Here is a 15,973-nt window from a genome sequence, read left to right as displayed (position 1 = left end):
GCTGATTCCTACAGAGTAGATTTCTAGTCTCCAGAAAAGTCATTATACTCGAACACAATACGTGTTCCAAAATTCTGCAACTGATCGACGTTAAAGATATAGGTCTATAGTTCTGCACATCTGTTCGACGTCCCTTCTTGAAAACGGGGATGACCTGTGCCCTTTTCCAATCGTTTGGAACGCTACGCTCTTCTAGAGACCTACGGTACACCGCTGCAAGAAGGGGGGCAAGTTCCTTCGCGTACTCTGTGTAAAATTGAACTGGTATCCCATCAGGTCCAGAGGCCTTTCCTCTTTTGAGCGATTTTAATTGTTTCTCTATCCCTCTGTCGTCTATTTCGATATCTACCATTTTGTCATCTGTGCGACAATCTAGAGAAGGAACTACAGTGCAATCTTCCTCTGTGAAACAACTTTGGAAAAAGACATTTAGTATTTCGGCCTTTTGTCTGTCATCCTCTGTTTCAGTACCATTTTGGTCACAGAGTGTCTGGACATTTTGTTTTGATCCACCTACCGCTTTGACATAAGACCAAAATTTCTTAGGATTTTCTGCCAAGTCAGTACATAGAACTTTACTTTCGAATTCATTGAACGCCTCTCGCATAGCCCTGCTCACACTACATTTCGCTTCGCGTAATTTTTGTTTGTCTGCAAGGCTTTGGCTATTTTTATGTTTGCTGTGAAGTTCTCTTTGCTTCCGCAGCAGTTTTCTAACTCGGTTGTTGTACCACGGTGGCTCTTTTCCATCTCTTACGATCTTGCTTGGCACATACTCATCTAACGCATAATGTACGACGGTTTTGAACTTTGTCCACTGATCCTCAACACTATCTGTACTTGAGACAAAACTTTTGTGTTGAGCCAACAGGTACTCTGAAATCTGCTTTTTGTCACTTTTTCTAAACAGAAAAATCTTCGTACCCTTTTTAATATTTCTATTTACGGCTGAAATCATCGATGCCGTAACCGCTTTATGATCGCTGATTCCCTGTTCTGCGTTAACTTTTTCAAATAGTTCGGGTCTGTTTGTCACCAGAAGGTCTAATATGTTATCCCCACGAGTCGGTTCTCTGTTAAACTGCTCAAGGTAGTTTTCAGATAAAGCACTTAAAAAATTTCACAGGATTCTTTGTCCCTGCCACCCGTTATGAACGTTTGAGTCTCCCAGTCTATATCTGGCAAATTAAAATCTCCACCCAGAACTATAACATGGTGGGGAAATCTACTCCCTAGTGGTTCCAACCTGTACATGGAGCATGGCTGCACTGCACTCCAAAGGCGTGCCATTACACTCAATGGAGATTCAGCCCCACATGGCCTTAGAGAAGCGTCCAAATGTCCGGGGGTGTCAGCCGAATCAAATATTATTAAGAACGTTGTCCCGTTGCTCTTCACATAGTTAACCATCAGTTTTGACCGCAAACTGTGAGGGGAATCAAAGCCCCAAAGTAAGGATTGCTTCATTGACGCCCTTAATGCCACGCTTTGAGGCCTTTTCGTGTAGATTCCGAGCAGTGGTGTGTCTGAAAGGCTTCCCTCGGCCAACTGTATGAAAAAAAAGTGATTTCAATGATAGGCATCGCCTAATATGAATGTTGCCTCTGAAAAACTTATATATTTTACGTAACATCCTTTTAATGTAAGCATGTGTGCAAAATGTGAGTACATACCAGCACTTCGAGACATACCACGATTTTGGCTATGCCACCCTTAGTTGTATATTACGTGATGCAATACACATAAGATTTTCAGATGCAATATTCATTCTTCTATCCCACATCTTATTTTGGTGTCTGAGGGCCCTACCTCGAAACTATACATCTGATCTTGCCAAACGCTGGAATGACCTGCAAAATCACCTGATATTAATCCCAAAGAGAATGTCTGGGATTACTTCGGACAGTGGGTGATTATTAACAATTCACATATCCACAGTTTGGTAGCTCTTTGGGACGTGAGAGTCATCAGCTCAATCTGGCGCACCAGACGAAGGCCATTGTCAAGGTTAGATCTTTAACTGGTGTGAACGAGTTAACTCGCGATGATCCACTTTTTACCGGGTGCTGAGAAAGTTAAGAAAGAAAATCGGCCACAGGGTTTTCCTGAAGTGCAGTTGATGTGGTTCTACGTTCCGCCTCGCCGACATCTCACTGCTAAGGATGAATTACTTCCATAACTCAGTGAATACAATGTCTTGAGTATTTATTGTAAACTTACATACCTGATTGCACGCTGTCATTTGCAAAAACAGTGATTCGATATCCTGAACCATTTCTGAAATTTGAGGGTTGGTATGATCACATGATTCCCGATGTGCAAGGCCAGAAATGGGCGGGTTGAGCGCGCCTGTCAACCGGATAAAGACCAATAACTGGAGAACGAAATGAGATATCGTTCTGCTCTCACTTATAAATAAAATCTCAAGATCTTACCTTCATTTCATACACAGCAATGTACATTGCAGAGCCAAAGAAACTGGTGCCCCTGCCTAATGTCATGTAGGGGCCCTGCGAACACGCAGAACTGCCCCAACACAACATGGCATAGACTCGACTAATGTCCGAGGTAGAGCTGGAGGGAAGTGATACCATGAATCCTGCAGAGCTGTCCATAAATCCATTAGAGTACGAGTTGCTGCAGATCTTTTCTGAACAGTACGTTGCAAGGCATCCCAGATACGCTCAATAATGTGCGGTTCTAGGCGCTTCAGTCAGGAAACCTCGCGACCGCTACAGTCGCAGGTTCGAATCCTGCCTCGGGCATGGATGTATGTGATGTCCTTAGTTTAGTTAGGTTTAAGTAGTTCTAAGCTCTAGGGGACTGCTGACCCCCGCTGTTAAGTCCCATAGTGCTAAGAGCCATTTGAACCATTTTTGAGAGAGGACGCTTACGTACGTGTCACCTGTCCGAGTCGTATCTGGACGTATCACGAGTCCCTTATCAATCTAACTGCACACGCCCCACACAATTACAGACTCTCCACCAGCTTGAACAGTCTCCTGCCGACATGCAGGGTCCATGGATTCATGAGATTGTCTCTATACCCACACACGTCCACCCGCTCAATACAATTTGAAACGAGACTCATCCGACCAGACAAAATGTTTCCAGTCATCAACAGTGAACTTTTGGTGATGATGGGCCCAGGCGAGGCGTAAAGCATTGTGTCGTGCAGTCATCAAGGGTGCAGGAGTGGGCCTTCGGATTCAAAAACCTGTATCAATGATGTTTCGTTGAATGTTTCGAACGCTGACACTTGTTGATAGCACAGCACTGAAATTTGTAGCAATTTGTGGAATTGTTCCACTTCTGTTACGAAGAACGATTCTCCTCACTGCCGGCCGCTGTGGCCGAGCGGTTCTAGGCGCTTCAGTCCTGACCCATGCTGTTGCTACGGTCGCAGGTTCGAATCCAGCCTCCGGCATGGATGTATGTGATGTCCTTAGTTTAGTTAGGTTTAAGTAGGTCTACGTCTAGGGGACTGATGACATCAGATGTTAAGTCCCGTAGAGCTTAGAGCCATTTGAACCATTTTTTCTCTTCACTCGCCGTTGGTCCCGTTCTTGCAGGATCTTTTCCCGGCCGCAGCGATGTCAGACATTTGAGGTTGTACGGGATTCCTGATACTCACGGTACACTCGTGAGATGGCCGTACGAGAAAATCCCCACTTCATCACTACCTTGGAGATGCTGCGTCCTGTCGCTCGTGTGCCGACTCTAACACCAAGTTCAAACCCACTTACATCTTGATAAGCTGCCATTGTAGCAGCAGTAACCGTTATAACAATTGTGCCAGATACTTGCTGTCTTATACAGGCGTTCCCGACCGCAGCGCCGTATTCTGCCTGTTTTTATATCTCTGAATATGAATAAGCATGCCTATACCAGTTTCTTTGGTGCTTCAGTGTATGAGTTAAAATCATCCATAAGCAAAATTTACACACTGTGTTTTTACCTCAGCAATCTCTTTAAAATTTTGTGCAATATTTCCCTTGATTTGATGCAGAGCAATAAGTATAATGAGTACCGAAAGGAATTGCCATTGATCGAGCGAAGATATCAGTTCATAATAAGTGATAAAATTAGACTTTTTCACGTAATAGTTCCTTAAAATCGCTTGATAAGTATTTTATAGCAGCCGCAATTGTGTCTCTCAGTGCAGATAACAGCATAACAATGACGTGCTCACCAGGGAAAGGGCTAGAGTCTGTATTAGCGTCATGTCTCCTGTGGTTCCTTAATTCTTTGAGACATGTGCTGATGTGGGGTTGTGAAACATGAAATGTGTTGGATAATGTGGGAATATTATTCCCTGGCTTTCTAAGTGAAATGGTTATATCCTTGCATCAAATATTTTCTGCGTTGCTACTGTCAGTTTTCCGTTTATTGGGTCACATGTAAAAAGTGGAACAGTGTCACAAATTTCCGACGCTCAGTTGCAGAGCCTTTTACTAAGCACGCTGATACGTTTCCAGGAAGCGGCACCGGCTAGGCAGCCGCCCGAGAGGCCGAAGACGAGCCGGCGGCCCGGCGCGAGCGACAAGTGGCGGCGGCGCGCGCCCAGCCGCAACCGCACGCTGGTGCTGCGGCCCGGCTCCGCGCCGCGGCCCGGACCTGCCGGCGAGGCGGAAGGCGTCGCGGTGGCAGCGGCAGCGGCAGCGGCAGCGGCTGGGACGGCGACGGCGACGGCCGCTAGCAGGCCGCTGTGGCTGCACCACGTGGGGCAGAACTCCGGCACCGCCGTCTTCCACCAGGCAAGTGTCTCCACTGTGCACCCGTCTGCCAGTCGCGTGCGACGGCTACTTTTTGTTTTTTTCAAGGTCCGATCGGTGGCTAAATGAAAACCACAGTGAAAATCCGGTGACTCTTTGCGCAGATGTAGTGTGTAGTGCCTCTAGCGCGTCCGTCTATGGCGTAACATTGCGCTTTTCAGTTCCGACCGTATACTACGCAGGTAAAGATGCCTAGAAAAATATTCTTCCTCCAAGTGTGAAGTTTCTTCACGCTGAGAGGATGAGCCTGATATCATGTAGCCCACATAACGTAAATAGCATGCGTGACGGCAAAGTGAGGCAGTGTTGCAGGAACTTCGAAATAGCACGTGCAGACAGTTACGATGCTGGCGGTCGGGGGAAGGAACCGACTGTCGACCGACGGTACTGGTCAGCGAGTGGATCAGGCGATTCGAGAAAGTCGTCTGCCGGGAGCAACTCGGAACGAGCGATGAGGAAACTCGTCGTCAGGCACTGCCGTTCTTCATGAAAATGCTGAGCCGCACACTGCAGCTGCAACCAAGGCCTTCCTGCAGACTTTCCAGTGGGAAGTGCTTAATCACGTTCCATTCAGACCCGACTTGGCTCCCTTTGATTTTCACCTCTTTGCCCACCTGCACCGTTGGCTGTGAGAACAGCATTTTGACACAGAAAACGAGCTGCAGACGAGCGTAGATAACTGGCGGAATGCAGAAGTGACTGCCTTCTATGATTAAGGCACTGAAAAGTGTGTACAACGCCACGACTGATGTCTAGCTCTGACCGGCAACCAAGTAGAGAGGTAGCTGCAAGATGTAGCGAAACATGGCATGTAAACTGTGATTTGCATTACGCAATCGATCGGGTCTTGAGAAAAGAAATACTTTGCCAGTATTTCATCCGACAAGTGATCTCATCACTGCTCCATGTCGATAGGAAGGAATTGAACTATGGGATATGGTAATACGTCTCCACAAACTGCTGATCATGCGTAGTTTCTGGGTATATTTAAAGGTTGTGTACACTCACGACCATGCTATATAAAAGTGTTCATGGCGTGTAATTTCAAATTTTGACTCCTTACAAGGAGGATTGATGCTCACGAAGTCATTGAAGTTAAGGAATTCTGCTACCTAGGCAGTAAAATAACCAATGACGGACGGAGCAAGGAGGACGTCAAAAGCAGACTCGCTATGGCAAGAAAGGCATTTATAGCCAAGAGAAGTCTACTAAAATCAAATACCGGCCTTAATTTGAGGAAGAAATTTCTGAGGATGTACGTCTGGAGTACAGGATTCTATGGTAGTGAAACATGGACTGTGGGGAAACCGGTACAGAAGAGAATCGAAGCATTTGGGATGTGGTGCTATAGACGAATGTTGAAAATTAGGTGGACTGATAAGGTAAGGAATGAGGAGGTTCTACGCAGAATCGGAGAGGAAAGGAATATGTGGAAAACACTGATAAGGAGAAGGGATAGGATGATAGGACGTCTGCTAAGACATGAGGGAATGACTTCCATGGTACTAGAGGGAGTTGTAGAGGGCAAAAACTGTAGAGGAAAACAGAGATTGGAATACGTCAAGCAAATAATTGAAGACGTAGGTTGCAAGTGCTACTCTGAGATGAACAGGTTAGCACAGGAAAGGAATTCGTGGCGGGCCGCATCAAACCAGTCAGTAGACTGATGACAAAAAAAAAAAAAAAAAAAAAAACAATAACAAGGATTGTGTACCTCCTTCGGTTATTCAGTTGTAAAAGACCAACGCCATAAACTAGCTATTAGCTCTATGTAGCTCTTATAGATACTTTAAAATTACAGCCTGTTAGGAACGATGTAGTTTCACATAACTGCTGTCAGATAACTGCCTAAATATGGCTGTTATGTATAGACTGCACTGTGGCCTATAGGAGTCGAATGACTTGACATGAGAGACAGAGAGTGGTGACGTGGTGAGAAAAAAAGAAATTTTCGATAACAGCTTGACTACGAGAAGTGCTGAGACACATTTTGAAGCTTCAATAAATCGATTTCGCAATGGAGGAGGCTATGAGTGGCAAAAATTGTAGAGCGAGCCCAAGGCATTAATACAATGAACAGATTCAAAAGGTTGCAGTCTGCACTAGCCAAGCAGAGATGAAGACGCTTCACAGGGTAGTCTACGTGAGAGCTTCAATAAATCAGTCTCCAGACAGAAGACCACATCACAAGCTTCATAAAACAATTCTTCAGACTGAGAGACCTCATCACAAGCATCGAACAGCTCTGTCTATATATCTCTCCGTGTTAGTGACGCTAGATACTAGAATTTCATGTCTTAGTAATATTGTTCCGCGAAGAAGCTGCACAGCATGGTTACAGGTGTTACTGCAGTTGACACGTATGCTGCCCTTCTCGTTACTCAAAGGGTTCTCGATTGTTGTGCAATATTAAAGGTGTATCCTTCCAGATGGGTGGCATATAGTTTTTGGCAGTCCGGCGGTAATTTACAATGATGAACATACTGCTCGCAATATTCTGCGCTCTCTTGATTTAAGCTGATTATCAACCTATCCTCCTGACATGTTTGAATAATTGTATGTGCTTGTGATAATTGTTACAAAAAATCTTGGCAACTATAATGATCAATGATCAATGTGTAGGTGGAAAATTCACAACTTCAAGTCACGTTTCTCCACCTAACCTCACAGGCGCAACTTTGGTGATACGAAGTGAACGGTAACTGAGGCTGTGTCCGCCCGACCTGTAACGTCATACTGGTGTTGGGTACAAATTAACGCTGTCGCACTAATCTACTTTCAGGATTCTTAGACACCCACTTATAAGGCTGGTGCTCTTAGCACAACGTCGCTCGCAGTATCTTTAATAGAAAAATTGGTATTATGCACTTCCGTAGCTTTACCATGGCCTTATATTGTACCACAGGAAAGTTGCAGTAAGTTAGTATACAGTATTAATGGATAAGCAGATATTATTAAACTAATTTACAGGTACACGCTCGGACAGTCATACGTGTTAAAGTGACGCTACGGGACTGGGAGGTACGCCGGACCCGAATCAAATCCGACCGTCTGATGAACGACGAAGGCTGGGGTGCTGGCCAGCCTAGGTGACTTTTAGGTGGTTTTCTCCGTCCCACTAGCTGAATACCGAGCTTGTAGCCATGTCCCAATTAACGATTCGCAAACATTTAGAAATATTTCGCTCGCTTCAGGCAAATAATGCTGCACGCAGACAATTGGTGTACACATATTTTGTCCCAGGGAATAACGGGACGGTGACACCAAGGTCACCGGACGACCCATTGAAATTAACGAAGTCAAGTTCATTCATAGCTTCGATATTGTTTTAAAAATGACGACAAAAAAGAATTGACTGTGATAGTACCGTTACCAACACTTGCTAAGGGCACAGACGTTTGTACGGATGTTAACAAGTCACTGACTGAAAAATAGATTTAAGCAAAGTTGTTTCTACAGCGAATGCTAGTGCTACCCAAAATGGTGCGCAGGTTTTTTTCCCTTTTTTTGTTTACTTCATTCCAAGCGCATATTGGACAGTCTATTATTCATTTCATCAATAATCAAGAAGATTTGTGTGCAAAGGAAGATTTGATTCTCCTTGATAATATAACAGTTTTATTAGTCACAAAAGTAGTAAACCTTACATCGTCGTAAGGTTCTGATAAAAAAGAAAGATCGAAGCGTTATTGAAGTTAACTCGGCGTACAACGGCTTACTGACATGCAAAAACATTCGTTGTTTGAGTAGGAGCAACGTACATCAAACCTACGTGGATTGTTTGTAAGAAATCAGGCTGTTTTTAAAATATGAGTTAAAAATTATGTAATACTCATAGTTAACTGATGTGCAATACTCATAGTTAACTGATGTTACTTGGCTTACATGACTGATGTTCTCTGCGGACATGTGCCAGCATTTCATTTCAATGATTTATACACTCTGAATTAAAGCATTAAGACCCAAACGAAACAATTATTGTTATGATAGCCCACTGTAATAACGATATTGTTTCCTAAAACTACAAATATTTCTCAAATTTTGAAAATCACCAATGTTTTATTTTACACGGAAATCCAGACTAGGTAAGAATCACTGAGGAATTTTGTTAACTAACATACTCTTAAACGGAAGAATTTTCGTTGATATTTTCTCAGTTTTAAGAGTTGTTGGAGCTACTAAACTTTTGATACATGCAGATGCAGTTTCACTGCAGAAACTGAACTTGGTATAAATTATTGGCTGAAAACGTAAGAAATTTAAATACAAGTGTCTGATTTCAAATATATTTCAAAATGGACTCCAAAATTTAGCGAAACAAAAAAAAGGATTAGATGTAACAAAGTTAGAAGACTATCTGGCAATGTGAGCACAAAATGCTGACATTAAAAATGTAGAAAAGTAGATTTTAATGCAGGCACATGTAGCTGTCCAAAGAAGCTGACGTTTGCTATCTTGACAATATTTTCATCTACCAGTGCCTGTGAGTCATTATTTTCGGAAATGACTAACATTAAAGAATCCCTAAGGAATCGTGTGTCAGCTGACTCAAGTTTAGCTTTCATTCTGCTAAAATTTACAAAGTAAGCACCTAATATAAATTATTTGGCATTGAATGTACTAATCAGAAACCATATATGTTATTCTTTCATTTAGGTAAATTAAAAATGTTTATTTTATAAGCGCCATTTGAACTATCTATTTCTGAATGGAAATAAACAGTTGTAATATGGGCGTATTTAGTTTCTTTTTTCGTAGATAAGTCGATACCAGACTTTTGTGAAACATCAGATCTTATAATAAGCATCCGTTCATAATGTATCACATGACTAAACACATACAAAATAGGCCAGATAAATAGAGCAATATGCGGTATCAAAATTTAGCTGTAAGATTAGTTTGATGTCACGCCATGGCCATATTAAACATTTCTTTGTAGAAATGTATACGTATGAATTAAATGTATATGTATGAAGGCTCGCAATCCCAGAACTAGATGAAGCACTCAGATCGCAGTGAGGAAACCAAATTAAACTTCACGGATTGAAGGATATGGATTTTATTTCTGTGATTAAAAAACAGAGTCAAAACTACAATTAAGTTGGCACTATTATCCCACTTATCAGTATGACGGCCGGCCGAAGTGGCCGAGCAGTTCTAGGCGCTACAGTCTGGAACCGCGCGACCGCTACGGTCGCAGATTCGAATCCTGCCTTGGGAATGGATGTGTGTGATGTCCTTAGGTTAGTTAGGTTTAAGTAGTTATAAGTTCTAGGGGACTGATGACCTCAGAAGTTAAGTTCCATAGTGCTCAGAGCCATTTGAACCATCACTATGACATTGCATCCCCTCTCACTTGGATGCATTTACTTTTTTGGTCAACATGTGTGCCATGAAGCCGATGTATAATCTCCTGAGGCAAGCAGGCCCACAGCGGTTGTACCTGGTGACCGGTCCTTCATATCCCGTATACCGACACTGGGACAGAGTACAAATCCGAGATGGTCACACACACATTCTATTCCGGCCAGATATCGGGATCTTCCTGGCCGTAGGAGTACCACAGCGTCACGCAGAGAGTTCATGGAAACACGTGCCACGTATGGACGAGTATTGTTCTATTGAGAAATGACGCCACGATACTTTCGCTTGAGCGATAACACAGGAGGGTGCAGGATGTCCGTAACAAGCCATTCTGCCATCCGTGTTCCCACAGTCAATACCAACAGTTACTTTGAATACCAGACGGGTCCTTACGCCATGAAACCAAGAGTAACACCTCTAAATCTCCTAATATCCTTGAAAGAATGGAATCTCTACCCAGGTTATCACCAGACTCGCGGACGGTAGTCATCCAGATATTGCATAACCACAATTCATCGCTGAACCCAGGCAATTTATCAGCAGTCCATGGTTATCGTCTAAGTCACCATTGCAAATGCATTCATTAGTCCCGTGTTGCTAACGGCGACCTACACATGGAACCATAATTCCCTAGTCTGCCTGCTGCTAGTCCCCGACCGATGATGCGGGATGGCAAAGCACAGTGCAGGGAGTCCATGCCTTGTTCTTGAATAGCAGGCAAAGATATGAGGGATACGATGTGCTTGGTGCGCAATACGACGATTCCCCTTGTGATGGACAGACGTGATCGCCGGAAAACTAACGACGTGTACGCTTGCCCTCACTTTCCCATGCTGTCCAGCAGTGGATCGCTGTTACATCCGAATGCCCAAAAGATCTGGATAGCGCAAGATTAAGTGAGCCTGCCAAATGGAGGCTCACAACGACGCCCCTTGCAAACTATGTACCAGGTGCTAATAACGCTATCTCACATGTTTTCTCCACGCAACATATGACGCCTCTTACGTACTCTACCAGGTCTGGTAACAACACGAAACACAAAAAACACTTATGCAGACTATTGGCCGTTTTACGTGTCACAAAATTGCAACTCCAAACATTTTAGTCCTCAACGATTATGTCAGCGAGTAATTACGATTACAGTGGCATATGGCCATATGTTCTTTGTGTTCCACTTTTTTTTATTTCTCACGCATTGTATTTACATTTAATGAACATGAATGTTGACTACTATGATTTGTGCAGTGTTCCGAACATTTTCTCTTTTTTGTGAGAATTTTTGTGCAGGAACCTACTCCGGACTGCAGTATTTATACATCACTACGTTGAGTCGTTTTGATCCTTAGCAGTTTTGCTTTTATTTGCCGATGTCACATATTCAAGTCAATATGCTTCAGCTTCAATCTGAAGTTCACAAAGGGTTTTAATCATTTTCTTCAAGTACATATCTGCCAACGCTGCATCGATTAATCTCTTCACACTACCGTGTATCATTGTTAATTCTTAAGGAATGTTGCCAGGAAAGCAGGCATACAAAGAGCAACGCAAAAAGACTATAAAATTAACCATAATTGAGCGAGCCGCTCGAGACCACGATCCCTCTAAAGAAAATACTCATAAACTCATAAAAGTATCTCTGAATTTTCTCCGAAATTTTGTCGCTCAGGTCTAGCTTGTGAAATGTCAAAGGCTCTCTCAAGATTGAAATAGTTCTTAAAACCAAATAACTAAAGAATCTCGATTATTTTATGGGTCAACGGCAATCAGATACTGGTTGAAATTATATATGTCTCCGTTCACTGTATAACATTATGCTATATCTTTATTTGCTGTGTGGCAAATTCATCTTCATGGTCAATAGTAAGTCATGAATTGACAACGCTGACTAGAACACGCCTCGGCATTCTTGAAAAAAATTTTACTCTTTAACTTCATGTTGTGTCAACAAACAGTAAAAGTACGACCACTTACATGCAAACGCTTGATAATGAAAATGAGGTGACACTGGTCAACCTCTAAGAATAAAAATGTTAATGTCTGTTTGTACAAAATCTCCATTCTCTGAAAGTTCTTCACCGATTGCTTTGAGCTGTTAACACTGCGTTTGAATACGTGTGAGTTTTATGTACCTACTAGAGCGCCACACATAGTATTTAAATATATATGGTGTAATTAAAGGAGAAGAGAAATCAATAAGAATGTAAATGTCCGTTTGTGAAAAACCTTAAATCTGCATCAGTTCTTCATTGAGTGCTTTAGAATTTTACACAATGCTGGACTCGAATATGCGCATGTTTTTCTAATTTTTAAAATATATATTGTATATAAATAAATCCGTAATACACAGGCGGGAAAACTTATTGCCAATAATTTCGAAAAGATCTTGAGTGATTTTCCTTCTTACAATTTTTACACAATACTCTAATGAACACTGAGACGGATTATATATATATATATATATATATATATATCCGTCTCAATGTTCGTTAGAGTATTGTGTAAAAATGTAACACACAATACTCTAATGAACACTGAGACGGAGATATATATATATATATGCCAACGGCCTGACCGCAGTGTTAAAGTTGGTTCCCATCAGATCACCAAAGTTAGCACTGTTGGACTTGGCTAGCACTTGGATTGGGTTACCGTACGGGTCTGCCGAATGCTGTTGGCAAGCTGGGTGCAGTAGGACTTTGTGAGGCTAAGTGAGGAGCTACATGACTGTAAAGTAGCGGAACCGGTCACGAATACGGGAAACGGCTGGGAAGCGGTGAGCTGACCACACGCCCACCATATCCACACCTGGTGACGCCTAAGGGTTGAGAGTGACACGCCGGCCAGTCGGTACCGTTTGGCTTTCGAGGCCTGTTCGGATGGTGTTTGTTTTGTGTTGTTGGCAAGAAGGACAGTCCCAGTTAATGGCTTATCGACTTATGATTAGACTACAGAATCTGGATAGGCAAAAATAATGAATAAGTCGCAAGGTTAGAGAGAGGGGGGAAGGGGGGAAGAGGACATGGACAAAGGGTGAGAGAAAGTGGAGATAGAAAGTTGGAAAAACGAAGGGGGCGGGAGGAGATGGGGAAAGAGGGAGAGGAGAATATGGACAAAGAAAAGGAGAAGAGCTGATGGACAAAAAAATGTTCAAATGTGTGTGAAATCTGATGGTACTAAACTGCTAAGGTCATCAGTCTCTAAGCTTACACACTACTTAACCTAAACTATCCTAAGGACAAACACACAGACACATGTCCGAGGGAGGACTCGAACCTCCGCCGGGACCAGCCGCACAGTCCATGACTGCTGCGCCTAAGACCGCTCGACTAATCCCGCGCGGCAGCTGATGGACATATAGAGAGCGGACGAGAAAGAAATGACAAAGTTAGGAAGAGGTGAAGGTAGACGGAGATAGGGGAGGAGTTGCTGATTGTGATATATATCCATTTCAAAACCTTAAAGATGGCTGCGAAACAGAAACTGTGTAAATCTGAAGAGGCTGAAAGATCAGCCAACCAGTTGCTAACAAATGTTTATTAGTTCTTTACCTAGTATGTGATGTAACAAGGCCCACTCCTTCTGAAGAAGATATTTTTATAAATATCGAAACCTAGCTCAATGGCTACTAAATCTTTGTTTGCAACTGGTTGGCTGATTTTGCAACCTCTTCATATATCTGTTTCCCAACGAGTGCTTTCTGTTTTCTTGCGTTCCGTTTAACCAGACTGAGCCAAAGGAAGGTGTTGCCGGGAACGCCTAGCAGCAAATAAAAGTATTACACAAAGTTGCAGCCTTAGTTGTAACATGTCTTCCTTTAGGGAACTTGAGGCCTGCCTGCGTTTTCCTTACGACGTCCGTGTGTCCTCAGGGCTACCACTACAGCTACTGGTCGGAGGAGCACTTCCCGCCGCTGTCGCTGCCTACGGAGGAGGACTTCTCGACGGAGCTGACCACGGGATGACGCGGCGGGCCGCCGCCGCGCCGCCACCTGCTGTGACGTGGCGCCGCCACACGAGGACCACACTCTGCGACTGAGCCGCCGACGGCACCCCCGCCCCCACCCCTCACCCCTGGACCTCCTCTCTGCCCGCCCCGCCTCTATAGCTCTAGTTTTGGGTGTGTATTCTCACCACTTCAATAACCGAGGAGTGACTCCCTTCTTCTATCCTAAGATACGTAGCGAAACAATCTACGATACATTATTTATGTACACACATATTTAACAAACTCCTGTTCTACTTTTCCATAAATAAACACCTTCGTACATTGTGAGCTTAAAATTCTCCTTGTATACAACTTGCAACTTTTGGTGAAAATGGGGAGAAGTTGTGATACGAATACAAATGGTACAGGCGACTGAAGACATGGTCCAATTGATGGGAGCGAAGGAATATGCCGAATGAATAACGATAGTGTCATATGTGAACGTGTGAGGAAACGAGTACAGTTTTCAGTACCTGTGAAGTTTGGACGTAGCGAAGAACTGTCGCTGTGAGACAACTCCACATCCTATACATAAGAATTAATTGTTTGTGCCTCCTTATGATTCTACTAACGTATAGAAGAGGCATGCTCTTTCGCTCCTTACATACCCATTTCGTGAAGCGCTTTTTACCCAGACAGGCACCAATTATCTGTTTCTAGAAGGAGATCTGTTGTCCTAATGGCATACTTTTAATTATTTTACTTGAAAGCGTAACGTTTCTGTAATAATATAATCACTAGTTTAAATTTGTAACCGCATTTTTTAGCACGACACCCTTTTTTAGTTTGGTGTACGAGTGTTGGTTACCAAGCACAAGTTTATCTTCTGCCTCTTAATTTGCACTAAATTCATTCATTAATTTAGCAAATGGCGAAGAAAATTTCCTCCACGTATTGTACAGATATATTAATTAGTTAACGCTCGGAGAGGGAAATTTTTGTATTAAGCGACTATTTTATCCTACTAAATGAATATCATTATTACAGTTTAAGACTATAGTGAAAAATTTCCTTATCGGTTTCAATTTTGCTAAATTTAAAATAAAAGTACGCGTTTTTAAGAAAATGAGATGGGGCTGAGAAACATGGGGCATCTAAGTTAATGCAGCGACGCATTGTAAGATCAAAATCATGTCTGATTCGAAATGAAGGCCAAAGGAAATAGCATGCCGTCTTGTTTCATAGCAGTCGTCATTATTCAGAATCCCATAGATGTTCCTAAATAATGTGAAATTATTACAAGTAAAATTGCTTTTATAACTTAACCCTTCAGATTTTCTTATTGAACACAATGCTTCGTTTATTTGTAAATGACCAGCATTCGAAAATGCACTGTTTGTATTTCATGAAATGCTATGTTTACACAGACAGGAAGCTGACAATAAAGTGTATATTCAGAAAACAAAATGTATTTTATTTGTATGATGTCTCCCTCCCCCTCCCCCCCCCCTAAACACACACGCAACACTTCCACTGTGTAAACGTAATTTGAGTAACATGACAGGAAATGCATGGACAACAGTGCTCAACATGTAGGACCTCGCCTACCATGAAACTCACTATGTGGTAAGTTGAAAACGGAATTACGAAAGTACGTGAAATGACAGAAGTTTTTGAGCTTTCCGGAGAGAAATTGAATGAAACATGGAAGACTCGGCGTATGGTAAATACGTAAATCGATAGACATCAGAACAGACACTCAGAAACTTATAATGACTATTTTACAAATTAAATGTTTATTCGTTGGACATACGGTAGGGTTAACTGTTGGAAGATAGGCATTCTTTTTTGAAATTTTCGTGATAAGGAACGACAATTTTGTCACTTAATGGACTTCACGTAGACCACAC

The 15,973-nt window shown here is 42.7% G+C and overlaps 1 protein-coding gene across 1 annotated transcript in view; it reads left to right on the top strand.

The window, feature by feature from the left end:
• LOC126095533 (protein O-mannosyl-transferase TMTC1-like) overlaps positions 1-14,100 on the top strand; it is a 337,583-nt gene extending 323,483 nt beyond the window's left edge. Inside the window, exons 14-15 of the mRNA XM_049910315.1 lie at positions 4,479-4,643; positions 14,008-14,100. Coding sequence (XP_049766272.1) covers positions 4,479-4,643; positions 14,008-14,100 — 258 coding nt within the window. The remainder of the gene's footprint in view (positions 1-4,478; positions 4,644-14,007) is intronic.
• Positions 14,101-15,973: the final 1,873 nt, after the last annotated feature.

Source organism: Schistocerca cancellata, chromosome 8, assembly GCF_023864275.1.
Source record: "Schistocerca cancellata isolate TAMUIC-IGC-003103 chromosome 8, iqSchCanc2.1, whole genome shotgun sequence".
In the NCBI taxonomy this organism is placed as follows: domain Eukaryota; kingdom Metazoa; phylum Arthropoda; class Insecta; order Orthoptera; family Acrididae; genus Schistocerca; species Schistocerca cancellata.
Note: the sequence above shows the minus strand (reverse complement) of the source record. Positions and strands in the feature narration are given on the sequence as shown.